The sequence below is a fragment of the Rutilus rutilus genome, assembly GCF_951802725.1.
Source record: "Rutilus rutilus genome assembly, chromosome: 2".
NCBI classification, from domain to species: domain Eukaryota; kingdom Metazoa; phylum Chordata; class Actinopteri; order Cypriniformes; family Leuciscidae; genus Rutilus; species Rutilus rutilus.
Genome location: NC_140210.1, coordinates 32,183,417 through 32,208,158, shown reverse-complemented (window position 1 = coordinate 32,208,158; position 24,742 = coordinate 32,183,417). Strand labels below are relative to the sequence as shown.

Genomic DNA, 24,742 nt, shown 5'->3' with positions numbered 1-24,742 from the left:
ACGACCTAGTAAGCTCTCCATGCACTTCGTGAAAGAAGGACACTGGGGCGGCGGGCTAAGAACCAGCACGGCCCGCCCCGAGATACCAATCATCCAACCGAGACTGAGCAGGACACGGTGGAGGGTTCCACTCGAGCCCGACAGCCTCGGTGGCCCAATTCAGCATAGCTGAGAGATCCGGCTCGGGCAACATTACGTTCCCAGAGGGAGATAACGCAGTCGAGTTATCATCTCCAGAGGCCAGCTCACCCTCCAATGCTGCAATCAGCGTCCTGTCCTCTGGGGGAGCCCCAGGTGAAACGGCCGGTCCACCCATTACAGATGGACCAGCACGCTCCACGGGGGGACTCCACCGGCTGCGGTGGAAGGGAGGAGTGAGGAGCACACAGGGAATGAAAGCGGCAACACTGAATCAGCGAACTGAAACAGTGAAGCACTCACTTCTCGCCCTCTAACCAACCGTCAAACGCACAAACAAATAGAAATTTGATGCTGTTAAAACAGCAGTTGAGAGCTTGAGAAGCTTGCGATCACCGCTGCACTCACGCTGTAGAAACACCAATACTGGGAGGTTTTCCGCAAGAACACGACACACTCGCTTGTTGTGTAAACAATAGTACTCTTCAGAGACATCCGATCGGCTCCGAACCGAAAGGCAACTGGTTCGCGCGTCCACTTCCGTGTTTATACCCGCGGTGCGGGGCAGAGCATGTAATCACGCACGCCAATGTTGAATTGGCTTGATTAAATATTAGTACGAAGAAGACAGGCTCCCTAAGCGTGATCCCCATTCAGTCGACTACGTCTGACGTTCTCGACTGAAAGGGAATCACAGTCAACTTCTTGTACGCCAAACTTTTTAAACTTTTTTTTACGAATCACGCTTTGTGATGCAAACGCATTGTCATGCTGGAACAGAAAAGATATGACCCACTACATGAAAATCGTTTGTCTAAGCAGATTGCATGGCTGTACTGCTTGATTGTATATCTCTGCTGACAGAGGGAATATCTGAAATATTACAGCACGTTAATTAAAAATGGATGTCCACATACTTTCGACCATGTAGCGAATAAAAAGAACTAACGAGAGACCGAAAACAACTGAAATTTGCATTCATTACACAGCGTATTTAAAAACAAGAGGATTTACTGGCCTTTGCTCATGACTCGAATCTAATTAACAAAGTCACAGTCGAGTAGTGCCAAAAGTCACCTCTGCTTTTATCATTACCATCATTTGCCGAAGGAATTAATTGAAAATACAATTAGCTGTACTTGTAGGTACACAGCCATTTCTCAACGACAAAACCCATTTTAAATCTCTCTAAAATTTGTACAGACACGCTTCACCAGTGACCCACCTCTTTGCACGCGGAGTACGCCCTGTTAAGCATGACCCCACTCTATGAGAAAAGAAACACAATCTGTTTAATGAAAACGGACATCAAAGCTCAGAGCGGCAGGGAACAAGTATGAAAAAAAAAACCATCAGATCAAATGCCGGTGGAGAGGATATTTCTAAGAGGTGCGCATTAGTATTAGAGAATGAATAACCCAACTGTCGTGTACCGCAGGTTTGTTCCTATTCATAGAAATCAATCTTTTTTTTAAATGTATATGTGTGACATGTAAGGATCTAATTAAAGTACAAAATGTGTCTTTTTGTATTCAGTTGAAGTTTTCCACGTTTCTTTTTTCCCTATATTATGCAGTCTGAGTAAAGTGGATCAAATGCTCCTTTAGTCATTGAGGAACTGCAGGGTCTCTTCCTGAATATTATGCTTAAACAAAACCCTTCCTTTTAAACTTAATGGTGCAGAATCGGCTGCAAAAAGGAGATACTTGCATGACCATAAAAGAAATGTCACATTTGCACATACTGGCCATTAGAATTACCAATGGCTTTGTTGTGGTGGGGTGGCAGAGTGCACAAACTGGCCCTGTATCCTTGTGCAATGATTTGTCATGTCAGACTGTAATAAATGGGCCCATCTCGGCAGAACGGCACGTTCATCAGTCTCAGTGCCGGGGCAAACGGCGCTCTAGTCCAGCCTGTCTGCTTCAAACCGCTAGGCACCATGGCTCACAATACCTCAGTCTTACACTCACTAGCTGCCCCGAAATTCACATTACAACATGTTACAGAGGGACAGTTATCAGCGTTCTGCAGGGTCACATGGTCTCTTGAAGCTCACTGTTCTTCTGTGGCAGATGGAATTAGATTCAAGGCTCTGATTCGTGTGCAATGCAGCTAATGGAATTGCCTGATGTGATGTCCACCTATTCTAGCCCTGTTCTGCTCTGTTACATTTGGTTGGTTTAAGCCCTGAGTCTAGAAGAGCCACTCTAGTCGGTTTTGGTCAGTGAGTTTCCCTATTTTTGTCTCCAAATTCTGGAACAAAGTGCTTATCACTGTCACAACAGCCAAAGTACACTGAACTGAACTCTGCTATGACGACCATGTTGCAAATACTACAGCAGGCATGTTCTAATGATTTATAGTGGGGTCCAAAATTCAGAGACCATTATCGAAAATTTTAATTGTATTTTTCTTTTCAAATATTACGATTGAATTGGAAATTTTATATGAATTTCAGAACTTCTTAGTATTTTGACAGCAGCACTGGAAGATAGATAGATAGCTAGATAGCTAGATAGCTAGATAGCTAGATAGCTAGATAGATAGATAGATAGATAGATAGATAGATAGATAGATAGATAGATAGATAGATAGATAGATAGATAGATAAGTAAGTACTTAGATGCCTCTTCAAAGTCCACCTCATATGCCAAGAAGACTAACAATGCTGGTTATACAGATGATTGCACTTTTAAACTCTTGCTAATTGCAGTAGCTCATGGTTATGTATAATAGATCCGATTCGAGCTACAGCCATGGCTCTCTGCTTCGCTGTTTTCTATTATTCATTGGCAATATGCATCACAGCCACACAGATCGCTTAACAACTGTGTGTAAATACACATTGGCAACTGATATATGATGCAATATTTCCAAAGAGATATTCAAAGCTAACATTTCATCCACGGAAAAGAACACATAAAAAAAAAAAATCATCAATTGCTATGTGCTCTAATGCCATTACTGTAGCGCTATTGTGAGTGAAACTCTTATGGGGTGCTGCATTATTCACTCTGCCAGACTGGCATTAGCAGCTAGGCTGAATTCACCACAGCATGGGACTGTTCTCTTTGTAATTAGCTGATCATTACACAATCAGAGCCATTCAGGACAACTCCTAATCAGCTTGGAGACATGAGGCTGATTGTGCTCAAATAGTAATAATAATAGCTTCCGTTTTTCAAATCCACCACCAAAATTGAGCCGGTGGCATCGTGGCACATTCATTTACGACAAAATAAATAACCTTGTTGGCCACAGCTGCATTCGGCCTAGTAAAGGAAGTTTTTTTTTATTTTTTTTATTTTTTTTTTATAGCAATATTCAATTTGCAAGTTTCGTTCAGGGCTTGGCGTGTGTGAGGCAGTTTATTTCCCAGCTCGATTTCAGTTGACTATGCCAAGTAAAAACAGGAGCCAATAACCACCACACACAATGGTCTCTGCCTTCTCCTCCTCTACTGTGCTGACTGCAAGTTCAGTCATTACATTTGAACAACATCCATCACAGCTGTTTTTACACTCCCACATGATGGCGGTCGCTCCTCTACAGAGATGTTACTCTATTTCTCAAGGACAATAATGGCTTTGTATTGAGCAGCAGCACAATTGCCCTAAATGGAGTATAATTTCCAACCATTTCTCAGCTGAGCAAGGCGACACAACGAATGACATGAGAAATTCTTTCTTGTTTGGTGCTGGATGTTCTTTTGATACCTCTGCTTTAAGATGAGGGCGAAATCGATAGCCAACAATGATATGATAATTAAAAGAGCTTCCCTCCAAAGTTGACCGCTCTTGCAGATAACCCTTCCTAATTCTGAGAAAGAAAAGCAATGAATCTTGTTAGGGGGTCTCTCTAAAGAAAGCTGATAAAAAGTCATCATGCTGGGACAGTCGTGGCTTGAATATCGGCCTTTTAGATCTCTATGACTTCTCTTATCACTTCAGTGCAGGTCATTAGACATGTAGAGTCAACTTGGCATATGATTGAAGCTTAGCACCTTTATGAATGCTTACGTACTGGAAATGCTTTGCAAAACTTTCATTAAGTTCACCTGAAGTCTTAAGCCGTTCATTCACATGCCTTTCAGACACAAGCATGGTGACACAATTAATTAATCCTGAAAGGCTGTACACAATAGAATGCTGTTACGAAGGGCTGTAAGGGTTGAAAACATTATGAGTAATCTCCAACAAAAGACCTCTAGTGCTCACATAATGATAGAAAAATGGCACTAGTCGCTGCATTAGATTCCACTCATGCACACAAAATGGTGGTTGCCAGAGGTAGAGCTTTGGTAATGAAGCAAATAATAAAGCCAATGTTCTGGTAATGATTGATTAATGGCTACACCTTTTAAAAAGAGTAGCTGCTGATTTCAATAATAGGAGTACTGATGCATGCTCCTGAATATTTCACAACCTCCCACAGCCAAGGAAATGGACTACCTGAGAAGACTGATTGAAGAGAGTGGGGCGTAGATGTATCTCATTATAAAAAAGCTGTGGCTATCAAGGAGCCAGGCTCATTTTGGTGGGAAAAGAGAGCAAAAATTTGATCATTTAATGTAGTGCTACCCACAAATCTGTGCTCAGTGTATCCAATGATGGTTCTACACTTTAAAGCTGAAATATTAGAAATTATTTATTTGAAGGACGCATTATTGCTTTGCCCACTCATGTGGTGTTATGACCAATTCTGCCATAACCTCTACTGATTCAATGCCCTTCATTAACTTACTTTCAAAAAAGAGGTCACATTTCATCCAAATCAAATTTCACCAGTGTTCTCAGGCCACTGAAGTCAGTGCCTACCCGTAGTATAACATATGTTATTTTTGGATGCTGGTTTAGAGTGTGATATTGCTTTTGCGGGACAGTGCATTAACAAGAAAGTTATTGAGTACACTGCAACGCTTTAGGCGATATTGTCAGTAACTTTGTCTGGTTTTGCTCCGCCAACAAAAATAGTTCTAAACGGAGTCACAGCAGAACCGGTACATGCCTCCAAACAATACACAGTTGTGGCATTCCTGAATGGTCCCACTTTTTATTTCTATTATAAATGACTTTAACTATGTACTAAGAATTAAATTATTCATTTGGTAACACTTTATTTTACAGTGTACTTGTTACATAACTATGTTACATGTACTTGCCATAGTACTAACAATAAATTACATGTACATGCAACTAACCCTCAACCAAATCCTAATCCTACCCTAACCCTATTGTAAGTACAGTATATGTTGTAAATTAATATTACTCTGTACTCAAATATATAATTGCACTGTAACAATGACACCTTAAAATAAAGTGTAACCATTCATTTGATACAATGCACTTATTGTGTACACATATTTTTACATTGCACTTATATAAAAAAAATACCTGCAGCATATAATTACATCTAAAATTACACTGTTGACATAACCATAACATGACACTTGTCTCTGACCTTATCCGTATCTCACCTGAATAGCAGCAAAAGTGTTTTGCACAATTGAACATGAACACAATAATTACATTGTTCCAAACATTTGTTGACGTAAGTATATATTATTTAAAGACATCAGATATAAAGTATTTTTGAACAAATCAGCTGAATGACTCACTCATAAAGGCAAATACTTGTTTGATTCCTGAATGAAACAATGTGTTTAAACAAATCAGCTATGGATAACTCGTAGCTATATAAAGACACACAATAGTTTTGTTCCTAAATGAATCAGCGTTTTTGAACGAATAAGCTGTAAATGAATGAATGACTCACTCATAAAAACTTCCTGTTTCATAAAGACTTACTAACTTACTACTTGTTTCATTCCTACTGGTGTAACAATGTAACTAGCAGAAAGAGTGTTTACTAACTGATAATAATCTAACTGCTAGAATCTAACTGTTAATAATCAATAAAAAGACATCAGTATTGTCATCAGGTTGATACTCAAGGTTGAGTATTGTTTGTTCTATGTCCCAGATCTGGTTTCTTGAGAGAGCTGAGAGATGGCGCCGCTGTGTTTGGCTTGTCACCTGCTCCTCTGTTTTTTCATATTTGTTTTTGCTACCGTCTCGTCGTTTATTGTTTATGATCGCACTACGCTGCTGGAATTACGTATTACAACTAATCGCCTCCTAAATGCCCAGTCCTTTAAACCACCACCGCCACTGTTGACATCAATTCCTCCTTTCCTGAGACGCCCTGTCTGCCTGTTACCAGGCAGTAAGCGCCGTAGAAGACGCGGTCGGAGAGGCGGGTTACATGTCAGGCTGAGGACTCACCTGGATTCTCCGTCGCCGAGGAGTGGAGATCGATCGGGACCTGGCAGTGCTAGAGGATCGCGGGAGTGCTACCGTTGGCTTCGGCCGGTTGGCTTCGACACTGGCGTTCCATATCCATGTCACCGCCGTGTAAAAACATCCACCCGGAGCTGTGTCCAAGGAAATCTACGTCCTATTCCACGTGTGACATCGCCGCCTGTCAACTTGACCACGTTTCGCATGGCATTATGTAACACCAGATCGCTCAATAACAAAACATTTGTCCTCAATGATGTCATCTCCTCTCACAATCTGGATTTGTTTTTCCTCACTGAAACCTGGCTTCCCCCAGGTGACGTCAGTGCCTTCTCGGAACTCCTCCCCTCTGGCTATCTTTACCTAAACACCCCGAGGCAAACGGGTAGGGGCGGGGGGATAGCTACCACGTATAGACAGTCCTTGAAGTGCCGCCAGCTGTCCACTAGAGGGTATTCCAGCTTTGAGCTACAAGCATTTGTGCTCACATTGCCCTGTCCTATTTTATGTGCAGTAATTTATAGGCCGCCTAAATTAAATAGAGATTTTTTAAACGAGTTTTCAGAGTTTCTGACAGAGTTTCTGGCAAAGTTTGACAATATTTTAATCTGTGGTGATTTTAACATTCATGTTTGTTGCCCCTCTGATAAACCTGCTAATGATTTTAAGGCACTTTTAGATTCATTGGATTTGACCCAGTCCATATCCTGTCCCACTCATAGGTTAGGTCACACTCTTGATCTTATCATCTCTCGCGGGGTGACAGTGTCAACTTGTGAGGTGCTGGATTTTCCCATCTCTGACCACTCTCTCATTCGGTTTGATATCTGTGCTGCTCCGCCTGCACCCACGTCCACTGCCCCCCATCGTCGTCGCATCTTTACCTCATCTACAGTTGATGATTTTGTTGCTGCCTTCTCTGTTTCTGATCTCGCCTCTACTGCTGCATTGGCATCGCCTCTATGTCCTGACCTTTTCCTCTCCTCCTTCCACACCATCTGCTCCCAGATTATGGACTCTGTTGCGCCTTACAAGGTAAAGATGACCAAAGGTCCATTGGACCCCTGGCTAAATGATACAACTTGGGCCCTCAGGCGTAAGTGTAGACAGGCTGAGCGAAAATGGAAGAAGGATGGACTGCAGGTGTCACTGGAGATGTTTAGAGACAGTCTTGCCACTTATCAGAGAGCTGTGAAGGAAGCTAAAGGACAGTATCTTTCCAATCTCATCCATAGAAACAGCCACCGCCCTGGAATTCTGTTTAGCACTGTTAATTCTGTCATAAATCCGGTGTCTGTTGTTGTTTTGAATGATGTATCTGAAAATACATGCAATGCATTCAGACAATACTTTTTGGACAAGGTTTTGTCTGTCAGACATACCATTACACACACTCCTGCTGTTGCCATGTCCTCCAGAGCAACGCAATGTGTGCTGGAGAACTTTGAGAAAGTTACTCTTGCGGACCTCAAAAAAGCTGTCCATGAGTTGAAGCCTACCACTTGCCCTCTTGATGCTGTTCCTGCCAGGATTTTGAAGGAGGCTATTGACACCATAGGTCCCTTCCTTGTCTCCTTCATAAACAGCTGTCTTAGCTTGGGAACTGTTCCCACTGCTCTCAAACACGCCATTGTCAGACCGCTGCTGAAGAAACCCAACCTTGATCCTTCCATACTGTCCAACTTCCGCCCTATATCTCACCTGTCATTTTTGTCTAAGTTGATGGAGAAGATTGTTTTCTCCCAGCTTCAGTCTCACCTCCAACTGCACGTCATTGCTGATAAATTTCAGTCTGGTTTCAGGTCTAGACACAGCACTGAATCAGCGTTACTGAGGGTCAATAATGACATTCTAGGAGCCCTGGACAGTAAAAGCTCTGTGGTTTTGGTGTTACTGGACCTGACCGCTGCATTTGACACCGTGGATCATGCCATCCTCATCTCTCGTCTTCAACATGCTATCGGTCTGCAGGGCACAGTGCTCAATTGGTTCTCTTCATATCTCACTAATAGAACTTTCTCAGTAATGCTTAATGACTTTTCCTCCTCAGCTGCCCCCCTGTCATCCGGTGTGCCACAAGGATCCATTCTCGGTCCTATTCTGTTTTCACTTTATATGCTGCCACTTGGTCAACTCATCTCCAATCACAACGTTCAATTTCATTTCTATGCAGACGATCTCCAGATCTACCTTCCTGTGATTCTGAGCAATCGTTCTGCACTGGACCCTCTTCATAACTGCCTTCAGGACATCAAACAGTGGCTTTCGCAGAATTTCCTTCATCTGAATGAAGGAAAGACTGAGTATATCCTATTCAGCCCGGACTCACCCAATAGTTCTCTCAGTTTTGGTCCTCTTACACCGCAGTTTGCACCCACTGTGCGTAACCTGGGTGTTATTTTTGACAAAAGCTTGCAGTATGACAAACAGATTAGTGCAGTTGTGAGGGCGAGCTTTTACCAGCTAAGGCTCCTCAGTAAGGTAAAACCATTCTTGTCAAGAGCTGACCTTGAAAAAGCCATTCATGCCTTCATCAGCTCAAGGATAGACTACTGTAATGCCCTCTACACTGGACTTAATCAATCATCCCTCAATCGGCTTCAACTGGTACAAAACGCGGCAGCACGCCTTCTTTGCAACACCTCCAAACGCTCACACATCACCCCAGTCCTCCGCTCGCTCCACTGGCTCCCGGTGCGGTTTAGGGTGGAGTATAAGAGCCTGCTGTTTGTGTTCAAGGCCATTAATGGTCTGGCACCGGCATACCTTGCTGAATTACTAACGGTCTACCAACCTGCCAGAACTCTGCGCTCCTCTGAACACACCTCTCTGGTCACTCCCAAGTTTAAATATAAAAAGTTTGGAGGCCGGTCATTTGCCGTCCAGGGCCCAAAGCTGTGGAACGCTCTTCCGCAATACCTACGAAGCATTACCGTGTTGAGTGTTTTCAAATCCCAGTTGAAAACACACCTATTCAGACAAGCTTTCAACACGTAGCTTCCTATTTGACTGTTATTTTATGCACATTTATGTTTTTATTTATTGTTGTCTATTGTTGGTTTTACTGGAAAGCGCCTTGTGCACCTTCTGGCTGTTGTTAGGCGCTCTACAAATAAAATTTGATTTGATTTGAAAAAGAAAAATATTTCGTTAAATTCAGTGGACATCTACAAACTACCCCTCTCAGCGCTGCTATAGCTGTATGAAAATGAATGAGCAGGCAATCAATGTGTCATATATATATATATATATCCTGCTCTATTCCATAAAAAAAAAAAAAAAGTGCCTACAACTTATCTGTAACATAATGTAACTATATCCCTTAAATGCAAACCTCTGGTCTTCAGTGACCCGGGATGTCATTCACTACCCTCCTCCTCATTTTTTTTAAGTTAGACATCAACCTTATTAGTTTTCCTAAATCAATTCATTATAAACATTATAATAGGAAAAAAAATATATAAAATGTAAAAGAAATTACATTTTCCTTCATTTTTTGTAAAAATTGTATAGGGTCGCTAACGATGGTGTGTAACAGTGTAAGTATATTTTCTCGTGAGCACACAAAAAGTTTCTCGTGCGCACGCAAAAACAGCGAGTTTTTTTTTTTTTTTTTATCTTTGCAAAGGTCCTGTATATTTGTACAGATGGGGCTCTGTACATTTCTTTCACAACTGCAATTATTATAATTTTTTTTTTTTTACTTTTTACAGTATAGCTTTAAATGTAGTTCACTCCATGTAGTAAATGCCATGTCAAAATACAGAGGTTGACAGAGCTCTTCAGTGGTGTAGAGCCTGGGGAACAGGGAGACAGATCCTTAGTGGTGAAGTGTCAAAGTGGGAGCGAGAGATAACCATTTTCTCAGCAGGGACTAGTTCTGAGCATCATACTTTTAAGTAGAAAAGACTCTGAAGTAGCTATTAGTAGACCAATTACTGCAGACTGAGTGTAGTGCATAGTAAATTAAGATTATAATATCTGTAAGTGAAGATATCAAATAAAACAATATGCTACTTACAGTAACGTCTGCATTGTGCAAACTGGGGATTGTTGATGCTGATGACTATAACTTTGATCTCAATGTATTTTATGTGCATTGTGGAGCTTAAAAAATAATGTTTTTGCATTTAGATTTTAACTCCTGTTGAACATCTGCCGCTGACAGTGGTGTTATTAACTTTATTAACACTTCAGCTCTTGTGAAAAACCCTCAAAGCCTTGTCACCATGACAATCCCTGGCTGTGTTGGCACAGGATTGATGGATGCAGCTTTCCAAGCAATATCTGCCAGAGTCCGTGAGCCTGATGAGGGGCACAAACTTTGATGAGAAGGTCAGCCACTTATGACTATCGACAGCCTCCATGAGGCGGCCAATGAGAGGATTGATTCTTGCTTTAAACTTTCACGCCATGGGGGAGTGGCAGTGACAAAGAGTACATCACTGTCTATTTTGCCCGCTCCAATCAATCGCATCTATGGCCACTCTAGAGAGATTCTGCCATTTCCCCATTGGTAGAAGCCTCGCCAAGACAGCAAAATGTCCAAGGGCATCCGGGCAGGTCTTGTCATCTAAGCACATCACACCGAGGCTCAGTCAGCAGACCACTAACACCCAGAGGACCAGCCCACTGATCATCCACTAAAAAGACTGGAGACTGCACTACTGCTAATGGGTAGCAACGACTTGTGCAGTGCATGATAAACTGCAATAATGTGTGAAACACCCTGGCTGATACAGAGATTTGTGCCTTTAAATCAGAGACACTGGGAAAACAGCATTTTTCTTGTGAAATATGCACAAGCAATGATTTTATGGCAATAGCGATTAAAGCCGGATGCTCAGGAAGTGTTCATTTAACGCCCCTGGATAAAAAAAGTCAGCGTAATCTTTAAAGCAAGGGAACACATTTATTCTACAGGTCAATCTCATTAGGGGTAAACTTTGCACTTTTTTAGTCCGAGCAATTAGTCTAGCCAAATAATGCGATGGAATTGCTTTGATTGGGCTTAAGAACATTGATCCCTGAGGCTGATCTTGAGCCCAGCCAGCTTAGGGTACATTAATTGCCTCCTGTGCAGCAAAAGCTATTAGACAATGGATTTTTTCTTCACCTTGATTCATTTATTGCTTAGATAATCCCTGCATTTTGGGGGTGATTTACCCCACCACTTGCTAGATGCAATGGCTTTTAGCTAATAGTTAACAAATGCAATTAAATAGTGCCTTAAGTAGTCCCTACTGGAGAAACAAATCACATAATAGTGCCTCAAAATGATGTACTATACACTGTGCACTACACTACATTACACTACAGTACACTGTCATGTAGTATATGAATTTGAAGGTATAATCTCAAATACAACACTAATGCTATTTTTACTACAGTACATACATTTGTTTCATTTCAGTTAATTAAAGTGACATTTTAAATGCTTGTCTTCTTTTTGTCTCTTTATTTGAGAAGAAATTAATCCTCTTATTCAGCAAGGATGTATTAAACTGATCGAAAGTGAAAGCAAATGAATTTATAATGTTACAAAATATTTACATTTCAAATAAATACTGTTCTTTTGAACTTTATATTCATCAAAGAATACTGAGTTTCCACAAAAAAATATTAAGAAGCAGAACTGTTTTCAACAAGAAATATGTCTTGTGCACCAAATCGGCATTTCAGAATGATTTCTGAAGGATCATGTGACACTGCAGACTGTAGTAATGGCTGCTGAAAAAAAAAAGAAAAAAAAAACTGCTACATACATATAAGCTTTTCATTTGAGAAATTACATTTTAAATATGTCCATATGCCTGTTTTGACCACTTGCCTGAGTCCTAATTCAATATAATAGGCAAAATGGCCTTTTACATACAGTACATGTTAAACAAATATTAAACAATTTTGTCAACGCATTCAACTTTTGCATAATGCTGCCTTCTCCACAGACTTGAGTCACCCTCCAGAGAACCCTCGCCAAGTCATCATCAAGGGCATCAGGACAGGTCTTATCTCTTCTTCTTGTGGTCACCTGACCTGTCTTCACATTAATCAGTGGACCACCAACACTCAGAGGACCAGCCTTATCACCCAAGTTTCAGCAGTCACTGCGTCTGCCATTTTGACAATTTTTGATCATACCACCATCATTTCCAGATAAAACTCCCGTTCCGCTTCATAAGGTGCATGAGTGCATAAAGTGTCTTATTGCATTGCTCACTGTGAACACACTACTTGCACTCATTCTCCTACAAAAATGGCCTAAAATAGTACAGAAGAATGGCAAATGGGACAGACCTCTACACTAACTCTCTCTCTATATATTTTTTTTTTCCAAAGCAAATAATCTGAAGGGTGAATACACACCTAAATTACCTGCATACTTTAAAAAATCACCTGCACTTTGTGCAGTTTTAGGAGCAAAGCATGCTGGGTGTACTCACTAAAGCATTGACAGATCCAAAATAAGAGCACTCTCTCTCTCTTTAAGTAACATCTCAAGTTGCTTCGTGAATTGGTCCATGGCGTGCATGTGTCTGCTCTAAAAAAGAGGTGAGGTGATTGTAATAATTACGCTGTCTTAGCAGAAGACTCTGAGAGGCTTGGCTAGCAAAGTGCCCAGTATCCCACTGTCTGCTTCTCAAATAGTATGTCAGAAAAGGGTACAGAATGAACAGCTTGTTACTGCAAAGATTTTATCATTCAGTTCTTTACATCAATTTGTAGAGGAGTTCAAGGACGTTTTCTTGGAGGGAAACACATTTGGCTTGCAGGAGTTGTTCCTCGTCATTCGCAAAACACAGAGCATAGTAATCATTCACTGTCAAGGTGAGCCAGCAAAAACTGTGAATCTGTGTTTGTCTCTGTGTCTTTGTGTGTGTGTGTGTGTGTGTGTGTGTGTGTGTGTGTGTGTGTGTGTGTGTGTGTGTGTGTGTGTGTGTGTGTGTGTGTGTGTGTGTGTGTGTGTGTGTGTGTGTGTGTGTCCAAGAATAGCCAGACTATCTTCACACCATACTAATTGTGTCAGCTGTAGCTTTTGAAAGGGCACATGGGTGGTAGGTGGTAGGGACACAGGACACTGTAGGTCAGTAATTACTACAAATTCAGCTTCCAGCAGGTAAAAACCCAAATTAGGCTATGGAAGTTAAGGTTGTGTTGTGATATTGTACTCACATTAGGTGGACCATAAATGTGTTTCTGTGACACAGTTGCTCTTAAATGAATATTCTCGGTTCAGTACAAGTTTGAAGGGATACTAACCAATTATATAATCATTTGATTCTTTTGTGCTCTGCAGAAGAAAGAACGCCATACAGGTTTGGAACACTAGGAGTAAATTATGGTAGAATTTTACCTTTAAGTTGGACTAACAACATTTGTGGCATATTGTTGATTATGACAAAATAATAATGGCTGAACATTTTTTTGGCTGATTTCATTGCTAATATATTTTTCTACCAATAGGTGGCGCTGTTACCATATTGATGTGGTGTGGTCAATGTGAGGTGACAACGACAGATAAACTTTGGGGTCAATATGTCAAAGCTTTGCAGAGATACAACCTAACATGCAGTTTGGCATTGCGCCATCAAATTCATTGATTTTTTTCATTGACCGTTTCGTCTATCAACATGAAATCCACGACTTATGCTGGTATGGTCTCAAGTTGTTCTGACTCGAATTTGGTAAATATTGGACAAACAGTCTATGAGGAGTTCGAAAAAGTATGTTTTTAAAGAAAATCAAAATGGCAAACAGGAAGTTTGGTCGACTACGGCAAAATTGGTATCTATATTCTTGGCATGACCCAAGGAATCTACCAAGTCTCATGACAAGAGAACTAATCAAAAGCTATTAGAGGTTGTTGTTGTTTTTTTACATTTAATAAAAAAAAAATACCACAAGGTGGCGCTGCCCCCAGACCTTTTGAGTACCTTCAAAGCATTGTGTCGAATACACATATCGAGTTTTGTAACGAAACACCAATGCATTCGTAAAAAAGATACTATTTTATGACAAAATTCAAAATGGCCCACACCAAAAATGGTCGATAAATAAAAGTATCGTTATTTTTTTTGTTTGTGATTTTTGGCTAATCTGTTCAGAATTTATAAGCAAAAATAATAATTTTTCCACCAGGTGGCACTGCCCCGAAACTGTGCAGGTATCCTTAGCTCACGGTTGTCATAACACAAACCAAGTTTGTTTTAAATACGCTAGCATTGAGGAGATAAAGCCTCACATCTATATTGACGTGCTTTTCGTCAAATTTGTTTGCACATTATTCAAGAATGTTTTGACTAATCCACTTTTGAATTCCATAACTTTTTGTCGGCATGGCCTGTGTCCTAAGACTGAAGATGATGAAGACAAAGGTACACAGAATCCAATACATAGTGATTTAATACTACAATAAACACAGGAACTGACAGAAAGTTTTACAGAGCGTGCGTGAAACAAAGGTTAACACGCAAACATCGACCATCAACTGAAGACTGGACACAGAGGAACTAAATACACAGAGGTAAGGAAATAAATAATGTGCAGCTTTGGTGGAAGATTAGTGTCCATTGAGAACAGATGAGTGACGGGGAAAAAAAAGACAAAGAAACATGTGAATAATGAAAACAAACTGAAAGTCCATGAAAGTGAAACTAAAGATGAATGAGTCCAGATAACCGTGACAGCCTGAAGATGATCTGGTTAATTGTTTCGTGAAAATTTTAGCAAAACCCTAGCATAAGGAGAATTTATTAGTATAAGGAGAATCATGTGACACTGAAGACTGGAGTAAAAGTCACCTTTGCCATTACAGGAATAAATTACATTTTAAAATGTATTAAAATATATATTTTTTTTATTATTTCACAATATTACTGCTTTTACTGTATTCTAAATCTTCATAAAACGTGTATTATTTGAGATGTATAGGTAAAGCTATTTACATAATTTATACAGTCATTGCGTTGACATTACCATAAAGTTGTAAAACTGAATATAACACAAGAAAAAGTAAGCAGTTTGATCACACTAAAATAATGTTAACACGCATATTGTTTAAGTCTTAAGGCAAATTGAGCATAACTTAAACAAAATTCAAACTCAATATTCATTCAAATGCCCTTTATCTTCCACCCCTACTCAAACAGAAACAATGGCAAGCTGATGTATTCCATTTATCAATATACTGTAATGGTCACTAATACTGATTTACTGTATATGAACACACGTCCATGCACTGATAATGGCGGTTTAATTAGCCTTAATAGAAAATTAAGTCTGACTTGCATGTGTTGTATCTGCCTTTACACAAGTGTCATCTTTCATGCAAGCCATTTAATTTTGGTTCATTAGAAGAGCACTTTAATTACATGTTCTAATTTAATACTATCTATTAAAGGGAATATTAATTTAATCATCATGCAGTTGACTTTACAGCTTAGCTAAACACACAGGCAAAAAGAAACATTCTGAAAGCCTTAACGAGTCATCCGGGCCAAGGAAAGAACAACAAAAGTGTTCAAAAGTGATGAAGCACCTTCACGCTAGTGAATGCCACTGTGAGCTTCCATGACGAAGACGTTTCTCAATTAATTAAATGCATGGCATGAATTTAATTTGTATCCACAATTAATGAGAGCCCAGCAAGGCCTCTTCTGCACAGAGTGAGACATGGTGGAAATGCTTATCTTCAATAAGAGCCAGGCTGGCGGCGAGAGAGACACCAGCAGAGCTTCCACTTTAGCAACGCTCTAAAAATACTTTACTTTAAGCAGAGTCAAAGAAACACAAACGCTCTACATATTCATGAAAATTAATCACACAATACAAGTGAGGAGCGCCACTGTGGTCTTTTCATGTGCATCCATTCATAAGTAGATGTTTTAAAATTAACTCTATAAGAATATTAGGACATTCACTGCACAGTATACTTTGGATCTTGAAAGCAATATAACTTGCTTTGATAAGTGTCTGCCTGAAGCATTAAAGCATTGTGGTTTTACTTGCATATATTAAAAATTTATTTAGGATTGTTAATATTGCAATGATTTTAATGCACTTATTTTTATTTTATGTTCCGGTATCAATAATACAAAAACTATCACGAGTCAATGATACAGTTTAAAGACAGATGTTATGAAAATGTTTAAAAGCAAAAAAAGCATTAAATTCAGTAAGTTTGACTCATTTCAGTAAATCAGCTCAAACTAAGTGAATCAATTAAAAAACTCTGATTCAGTGATTTTTTAGTGTCATTTGTTAGCATTCAAAATTTTCACAGAAATCTCAGTGTTGTTACGGGACAGGGACCCGGAGACAGAAGAGCAGGTGAAAGAGTTTATTAAACAGCAGTGGGCAGACAAACAGGTAAATGTCAAACACAAGGTAGAGGAGAGCACAGGACACAGACGCTGTAGAGGAATGCTGGAGAGGACACGGGAGGTATGGGTCCAAACGTTCCACACACTCGGGATAAACAAGACTGGACGATAAGGGAACACAAGGTGAGTGGTTTTATGGTGAAGTTAATGAGGGAGATTGCTGACAGGTGCAGGTGATTGTGAAGGAGGTGCAGGTGTGGGCCAAGGAGGATGCTGGGAAATGTAGTGAAGGAGGTGGTGACTGTGACAAGTGTGGCATTGTTGATACATGGAAACATTTTATTATAATTAAATATTGCTGTTTATGATTATGTATTTTTATTTGGTTACACTTTATTTCGATGGTCCACTTTAGACGTTCTACTAACTATAAGTGACTTGTCAACTAACTCTCATTGGAGCATTAATAGATGTCATAGACAGTATATTGTTACGTTAGGGTTAGTTGTAGGGTTCAGGTAAATAGAATAAGTTGACATGCAGTTGCAAAGTTACTTATAGTCAGTAGAATGTCTGTTGAGGGACCATCAAAATAAAATGGTAGCAGATATTAAGCAGACACTCGACTAATACTCTAATAAGAGTTAACTGACCTTCAAAATAAAGTGTTACCAAAGCTACAGTGGCACAGCTTGGTTGAAAGCACAGCTCCCTTTTTTGAATAGAATAATACATGCATATTGAGATCAAACATTTTCAAAAAGTCTGAAAAATACAGAAATTTCTATATCATCCAACCCTAATGGAAATCATGAGTGGTGCTAAAGAGAACACAAGGAAATGGGTGGGAATAACTTCAGCCCACTTTATATCCACTTCATATCTAGGTTTGGTTAGTGCCAGTGATCATGAGTGGCAGAAGTGTGGCTCTCTGTCAGTCATTCTGGACTGTCCTCTGCTCTATGCTAATTAGATCTCGCTCTCGCTTTTGGCTGTAGTGATTGATTGTACTGAACGTTTTCAAAAGCGACTGTCCAGACAAAAAGGCCACCATCTGCACACAACCTTCTGTGTGTTTGTGTAGAGAGAGTGCAGGTAGAGTGACCAGTGACAATACTGACAGGTGCTTATTTCCTCTCAAATGCACTTGGACATAATTGGTCAATCTTTAATCTGAGTGAAACGTAACTACCAAATCATTGTTGCAGTACTGGAAAGCTCATTCATTCTTTCTGTATAGTGGCTGGCAGAATTACCTCTCATTGCTAGAGATCTGAGGAAACTGACAAATGTTTGTTACAGAGAGTAAGCAATGCATCTGGCTAAAATTCTCTTTAAACTCTTTAAACCACATAAATGACTCATACGAGCACTTGACGAATGCGCAGGAGATTTAGTGCTTTTTCAGTGGATCTGCTTTCAAATCACTGCAATGAAATGCCAGAAAACTGACATTTTCTATGCTTTGAGAGTTTATTGCAACTGTTGCTCTAGGTCAAAAATCTGTTGAGAGAGAATCTGCATCTCATATGAGCTCATCATCAAAGGGAACTGACCAATGAGCTTGCGTTGATTAGCATAGCAGAGTTAATCTCTACACACAGTATATACACACGTTAAACATTGCAGATGGTCTTATATGAATTAGGAAACACTATTATATTATATGAACATGCTGACACAAACAACAATCTGTGAAATTATATATAAAAAATCAAAAATCAAACAATGCAAGATGACTCTCAGTCTAATGGCAGGTCATTTCAGTTGGACACGAGTACTGTAATGGGAATAGAGAGGAGTGCACGCTCACTATTGTGCTCTCCCATTATTCCTCTACAGTAATGATGCATCCCCAGCTGGGAGATGGAATGCTATTGGCTGAGATGTCTTGTAGTACAGAGGGGCATTGTGCGGTGGGATGTTCTTATTGATTTATTGTGTGAAGTATTGGGATGCTGTTCCAAAAGGAGGAGTATTTGGTGCTATAGTGCTCAACCGAGCGCTATGTGTCTCAAAGCAAAGACAGTCCTGATGGCTTGAACTTACTGCATTCCACTACCAAACGTCTTACAATGAGCAGAATGTGCTCTACTTTTCATGGTCAATGAGACTAAAAACAGGAAATTATTGGATGTCAATTCAGCTTAAAGATTGTTAATAGGTATGTTTGTTTCCACCAATCGCTGCACAAGTTAAGGTTACATATGATGACGAAAGCACATTAGTGTGAGCCCTCCCGGAACCCATAGAGAATGCATTGCAGTACCTGCAGTTCGTATGGAAGTCTATGGGAACACTCTGGGCAATTCTCGGCCAGAGTGAAATCGCCCAAAAAGAGGCGGTACTCCACAGAACGTGACTTGATGCTGATTGGACTATATCCAGAGGCAGAACAAACAGTCTACAGTGACGGTTAGCGTAACTCTGTGGTTGAATGCGAATGTAATTGAAAAAATCCGTCCCTTTCGCACTTTGGTGGTGCGCCGGCCTATTGCCCTAATGAAGAAACCACCCCTGTTTAAATGTGCTTTAAAGGAGACATATCATGCTTTTAAATCGTTCCTTTTTACATATAAATCATACATTTGTGGTCTATATAAAGTGGAACTGCAATGCTTGGGTCTGAATTCCTCATTATTATAGCTCCACAGGCCCCTTTTCTACCCCTTTTCTGATGTGCGTCTGAGAGCAACTCGTTTTGGTGCGGTCTCTTTAAATACAATTGAGACACTTCATACCCCGCCCCCTCTCCAGGTTGCAGAGGTGACACTCGGTTCAACTCCACCCCGTTCGGCCATTTTTGTAGTTTGATAGCAGAGATACGATTATCTAGCGGCACAGAAACTTTTTATTCACACGTTATTAACAAAATGTCAACAACGGAAGACTTGTCCAGCCAGCCTTACATGTTCGAGCCAGAGCGAGACGACGAACCTGCAGAACAACGTCTTCATATGGATGTATCGCAATGGTGTGTTACTGTATTTACACATGAAACTTTGGTCTTCCGACCTTTTACCACCGTGTCGATTTACTTTGATGTGGGAGGGAGAGAGAGTAAGACAGCGTCTAGTTTGGAGACGATGAAGTCTTGTTTACACTTTCGTCTGGCTCCGAAGAGAGAGAGAGAGTGCGCGCGTGCGCGACCGGGTCTCTCTCTCCGCTCATTCTTTCAGTTAAACATGCGCCCTGTTACAAGCGCGGCTTCATCAACATTAGACGGTGTAATGAAGCGTGTGGGTTACTACATCCAACAACCGAACATTTTAACTTACCCTCTCGTAACTTCTGCATCCTTTAGCTTGGACTACAAAATTGCAGCGAGAAATAAAAATGGCGGATTGCTCGAAGTGTTGGGCCGGAAGTCAATGTCCTTATTTGGCAGTTCCGCTGCAAATACTGTGACGTAATAGTTCAAAAAACGTCATAGATAACAGAAAAATCGGAACAGGTTGAAAAATATGACCAAAACAGAATATAAAGATATCAACGAAGCACCTGAAGAGAATAATTTCAACTTTTCTGTACTTCTAAACACTCCAAATATACAACAAAATGCATTTAAGGGCTAAAAAAGTAGATTTAGCATGATATGTCCCCTTTAAACGTACTAATACATAAAATGCAAACATTTAAATTAGCCTTAATGAGACAAAGGAGTCCAACAAATATTTAATATATAATTTCCACCACTATGTAGTGAACAATGTTAAAGATGTATATGCAATGTTAACAGTCAAACCCAGTTTTGAGGGAGCCTACAAGTGTCAAAAGTCCCTTCAAATTGATAAAACACCAATCATAACATAACATATAACTATCACTCAGTGGTCATTGGCAAAGCCCTGTCCACTTCAATAAATGACGGACTCAAGGACCTTGTACTATCAAAGCCTCGTTCAACATTCACTTTGAGCAGCTAATGCAGAAAGCCACCAGCAACGACCTTGATGTCAAGCAGATGCTCTGAGAGACAAAGAAACGCTCTTCCGTTTACCTCTGTCACTGTAGTCGTCTACCAGTATGATCTCTGCAATCAGGTGGTCAGGTGTGCGGTTGGTGATGCTGTGGAGGGTTCTGAGCAGAGAGGACCAGCCTTCGTTATGGAACGGGATGATAATGCTGGTGTTTGGGAGGTTTTCAAGATACAGCTTCTGCTTACAGCTACAGAAAAGAAAGAATGAGATTGAGATTGAGAGCGAGGAAGGCAAATACGAACTGCTTATGCTTTACATCAAATGATTAATCAGGGCATCAACGTATAATCCACATATTGTAAGGCACTTAAGAAACACTTCTTAAAACATCGCATAAGCCTCCTTAGAACAATGGTGTGTGAAATATAAATCTTGTTGCTTATTGCACTAGATCTTGCCAAACTGTAAAAACATTATTTGAAAACAAAAGCACCGGTGCGGGCTGCCCCAATGCCGTAGGCAACGGCGACAGAGCTCAGATCATAAATCAATGTTTTGAGAGGTCCTTCAGTCCCAGCGGTCTCATAAAGCATTCAGAAATCTGCATGCTAATTGAGCTCCGACAAAGCCGGCACCGACAGATGAAGTGGCACTTTATGTCTCACACTGGTCTCTCTAATTCAGCACCCTGACAAACTTGACAAGCTGGCCCTAATTCATACACTTCCATATAATAATCATTTTCAGGGCGCTGCATGGTTTATTAACATTTCACTTCTAATGGTGGTGGGGGGGAAAAATAACACAAAACAAAAATACAGTACAGAGAGATCCAGCATTGTGCACAAATGCATTCTGGAGAGGAGCCAGCATTCTAAAACAGCCCTGTCTGACCTGTCAGATCAGTCTACTAATGAAATACAGTTCAGGAAGAAAAAGGCGCTCCATTTGCATACTAATAGCCAGACAGTGTCATGTGTATTACTGGAACATGTATCTCTCACAAATTCTCTGAATCGGTATAAAAGAAAATGCATTTGCATAAAACACTATATTTTAGGATTTGAGCTTTTCCAGAAATGCATGTCATCATTAGGATGTGGTTTTCAATTCCTGTCCTTGAAGCCCTCAAATAGACAACCATTCTATTTGTCTTTGCTTTAGCCTTGATTCAACAAACCAAGTTTGTACATTTGTAACAAAACTTGTAAATTTGGAGTAAACACAAAAGCATATATGTTTACAAGAGGTAATACATACACACACACACACACACACACACACACACACACACACTACCGGTCACTCTATAATATTTTTTAATGTTTTTGAAATTTGAAATTGCTTTTGCTCACTAAGGCTGCATTTATTTGATCAAAATCATTCTAATATGCTAATTTGGTGGTCAATAAACATTTATTATTATTGTCACTGTTGTGCTGTTTACTATTTTTGTGGGAATTTATTTATTTATTTATTATTTTAAGTATTTTTTTTTATTTATTTTTTTGTAACAATGTAGCAAGTAGTAACTGTCACTTTATATTTCCGTTCAAAAGTATGGGGATTTCAAAATATTTTTATTTCAAATAAATGCTGTTCTTTTAAACTTTCTATTCCTCAAAGAATTCTTTTAAAAAACATGTATGAGAGTTTCCACAAAATATTAAGCTTCACAACAATGATATTTTTTCAACATTGATAATAATAAGTAATATGACTGGAGTATTGACTGCTGAAAATTCAGCTTTGCCATCACAGGAATAAATTACATTTGAAAATATATTTAAATAGAAAACAGTTCTTTTAAACTGAAATAATATTTCACAATGCAGCCTTGGTGAGCATAAGAGACTTCTGTCAAAAACATAAAAAAATCTTACAGACCCCAAACTTTTGAATGGTAGTGCATAGCTTGCTTTTGTTTTGCTTTATTCAAAAGACTATCCCCCGGTTTCAGAGACAATGTTTAAACCTGTAGATTAAAATTTCCCATACTAAAATGCATGTTTGAGCTGTTTTAACTGAAAGCAAATTGCACTGACATATATTAAACTATGTCAGTGCCATTGCTTTGTCTCAAGATGCACACCAGTAATGTTTTTATTTTATAATTTTTTTAAGGCATGTTTATAAAAGCTACTTAAATGTCCTAATTGAACTAAGGCCTAGTACTGGATTAATCTAAGCCCTGTCTGTGAAACAAGGCCTACTGTATATGTGTGTGTTTTTAAAACTCACAGCCACTTCAGAAAACATGGAATCTGTCCAGTTCCTTCTGCTTGCTTTTAGCACTTACACTGCAGCAGCATCTGTGTGTTTCACTGTTACCTGCATTAAAAGTGAATACACTGGCAAGCTGGCTCTTGCACTGAGACAGTTATTCACATTCTGTGTGTTGGCAGGTTCCACACTGACACTGAGCGCCACAGGCTTTTATAGGGGATGTAAATAAAAGTCCCATACCAGGCTCTTCACCGGAACACTGTCTGCAGTGCTTGTAAGGGGTTTAGACAACTTTACAGCTAACAGCAGTAAAGCAACATACAAACTTTTTCACCAAGAAGACGTAGAGGAGGGAAAATTCTCTAACCTTGTAATGGCACTAAAAAAAATGTTTTAAAGACTTCATATTCATTCACACTATCAAAGCCTGGAAGCTTGGCAAGCCAGTAGCAGATGCTTAAGCCCGTTCAGGCAAAATGAATTATATTTTAGTTATTGACAACCCTGTAACGAATTGGTCCTCCTTCAGACATTGACTCTTTGGTGCATGAGTAATATAGAAATTTGTTCTTGCCAAGGGAAAATCCATGGCAGTGGAGACATTCAAAGGAAGGTAATGGTGCAGAGCCTTCTAAGAACAATTAACGATCAATCCATCAAGGAGCTCATTTAGATGGAAGTCTAAAACCAGACTTTCTCCTCTAAATCCTGCTAAATGGATGGACTGTGAACTACTACTGCTCTTTTTTGGCTTTATGCTTTAATACTAATGATCATGCAAGGAGAAGAAAAACCTTTTATTGTTATTTGAACTAGAAAATGTTCTTATAAATGAATGTTCATGTAGCCCCAGTAAGAATATGGAACACTACACACTACACAACACAGAAAAATGCTTCAATGGAGTTGTATACAGAACGTCTCGTTTAAGTTTGTAACCCTCGTTCCCTGAAGGAGGGAACGGAGACATAGTCGATGTGTCGACTGATTGGGATTACGCTGGGAGCCTGTCATCTTCGAGTACTGTTAAAATGAGCCAATGCACATTGGCGTGTGAGATTTGCATCCCGCGCTCCGCCCCACAGCGCGGGTATAAACACGGAAGCGGATGGACGCACCACTTGTTTTTCACTGAGGAGCCGAACGGAGCCCGGAGTCAGCGGTGGACCAGCAGTAGTGGCGATGGTACTATGTCTCCGTTCCGTCCTTCAGGGAACGAGGGTTACATACGTAACCAAGACGTTCCCTTTCAGTCGCTCACGTTCAACGTAGTCGACGTGTTGACTGATTGGGATCCCTATTAAAACGCCACTAGTGCTGCCACCTTCCAGTACCTAGACAAAGCCTCCTGACCCCCCGCATTATTGAGATAGGACAGGGCTTACGCTAGGAAAGTCACTGCTGTTCCACAAGACTCACTCAGTTAGACTTGGATAACACTGGGAAAGCGTGCCCTTTGATGGAAGGAGGGATGCTACAGAAGCCACATCCAGCCCGCAGGGAGGTAACATGTTGAGGATACACATTTGGACTGGGCGAATTACCGGGCAGTAAAACATATGGAATGTCACTGAGGTGGTTCCAGCCTATAACTGGTTCCAGCCTATCAGTGACGGCAGAGCAAGCTCTGCCAAGGGAAAGACACGGGCTCGCCTCAGGGAGCCGTACTGTGGAGAATACACATATGGGATCGCCGTAGGGATCACAACATGTGGACCCAGCCTAGCACAAGTTCCACTAGAGCATACGAGTGGTAGGCCTAGCATCGGACGCTCCGCCTCGTCCAATGCCGAAAGGGTGTGGAGGAGCTCAACAGGGTTCGGCTAAAGAGGAA

The 24,742-nt window shown here is 40.2% G+C and overlaps 1 protein-coding gene across 2 annotated transcripts in view; it reads right to left on the bottom strand.

The window, feature by feature from the left end:
* Positions 1–24,742, bottom strand: part of galntl6 (polypeptide N-acetylgalactosaminyltransferase like 6) — a 233,271-nt gene that overhangs the window by 127,148 nt on the left and 81,381 nt on the right. For both annotated transcript variants that reach the window (XM_084402886.1, XM_084402887.1), the window contains one exon: positions 20,763–20,929. In XM_084402886.1, the coding sequence (XP_084259012.1) occupies positions 20,763–20,929 (167 nt within the window). The remainder of the gene's footprint in view (positions 1–20,762; positions 20,930–24,742) is intronic.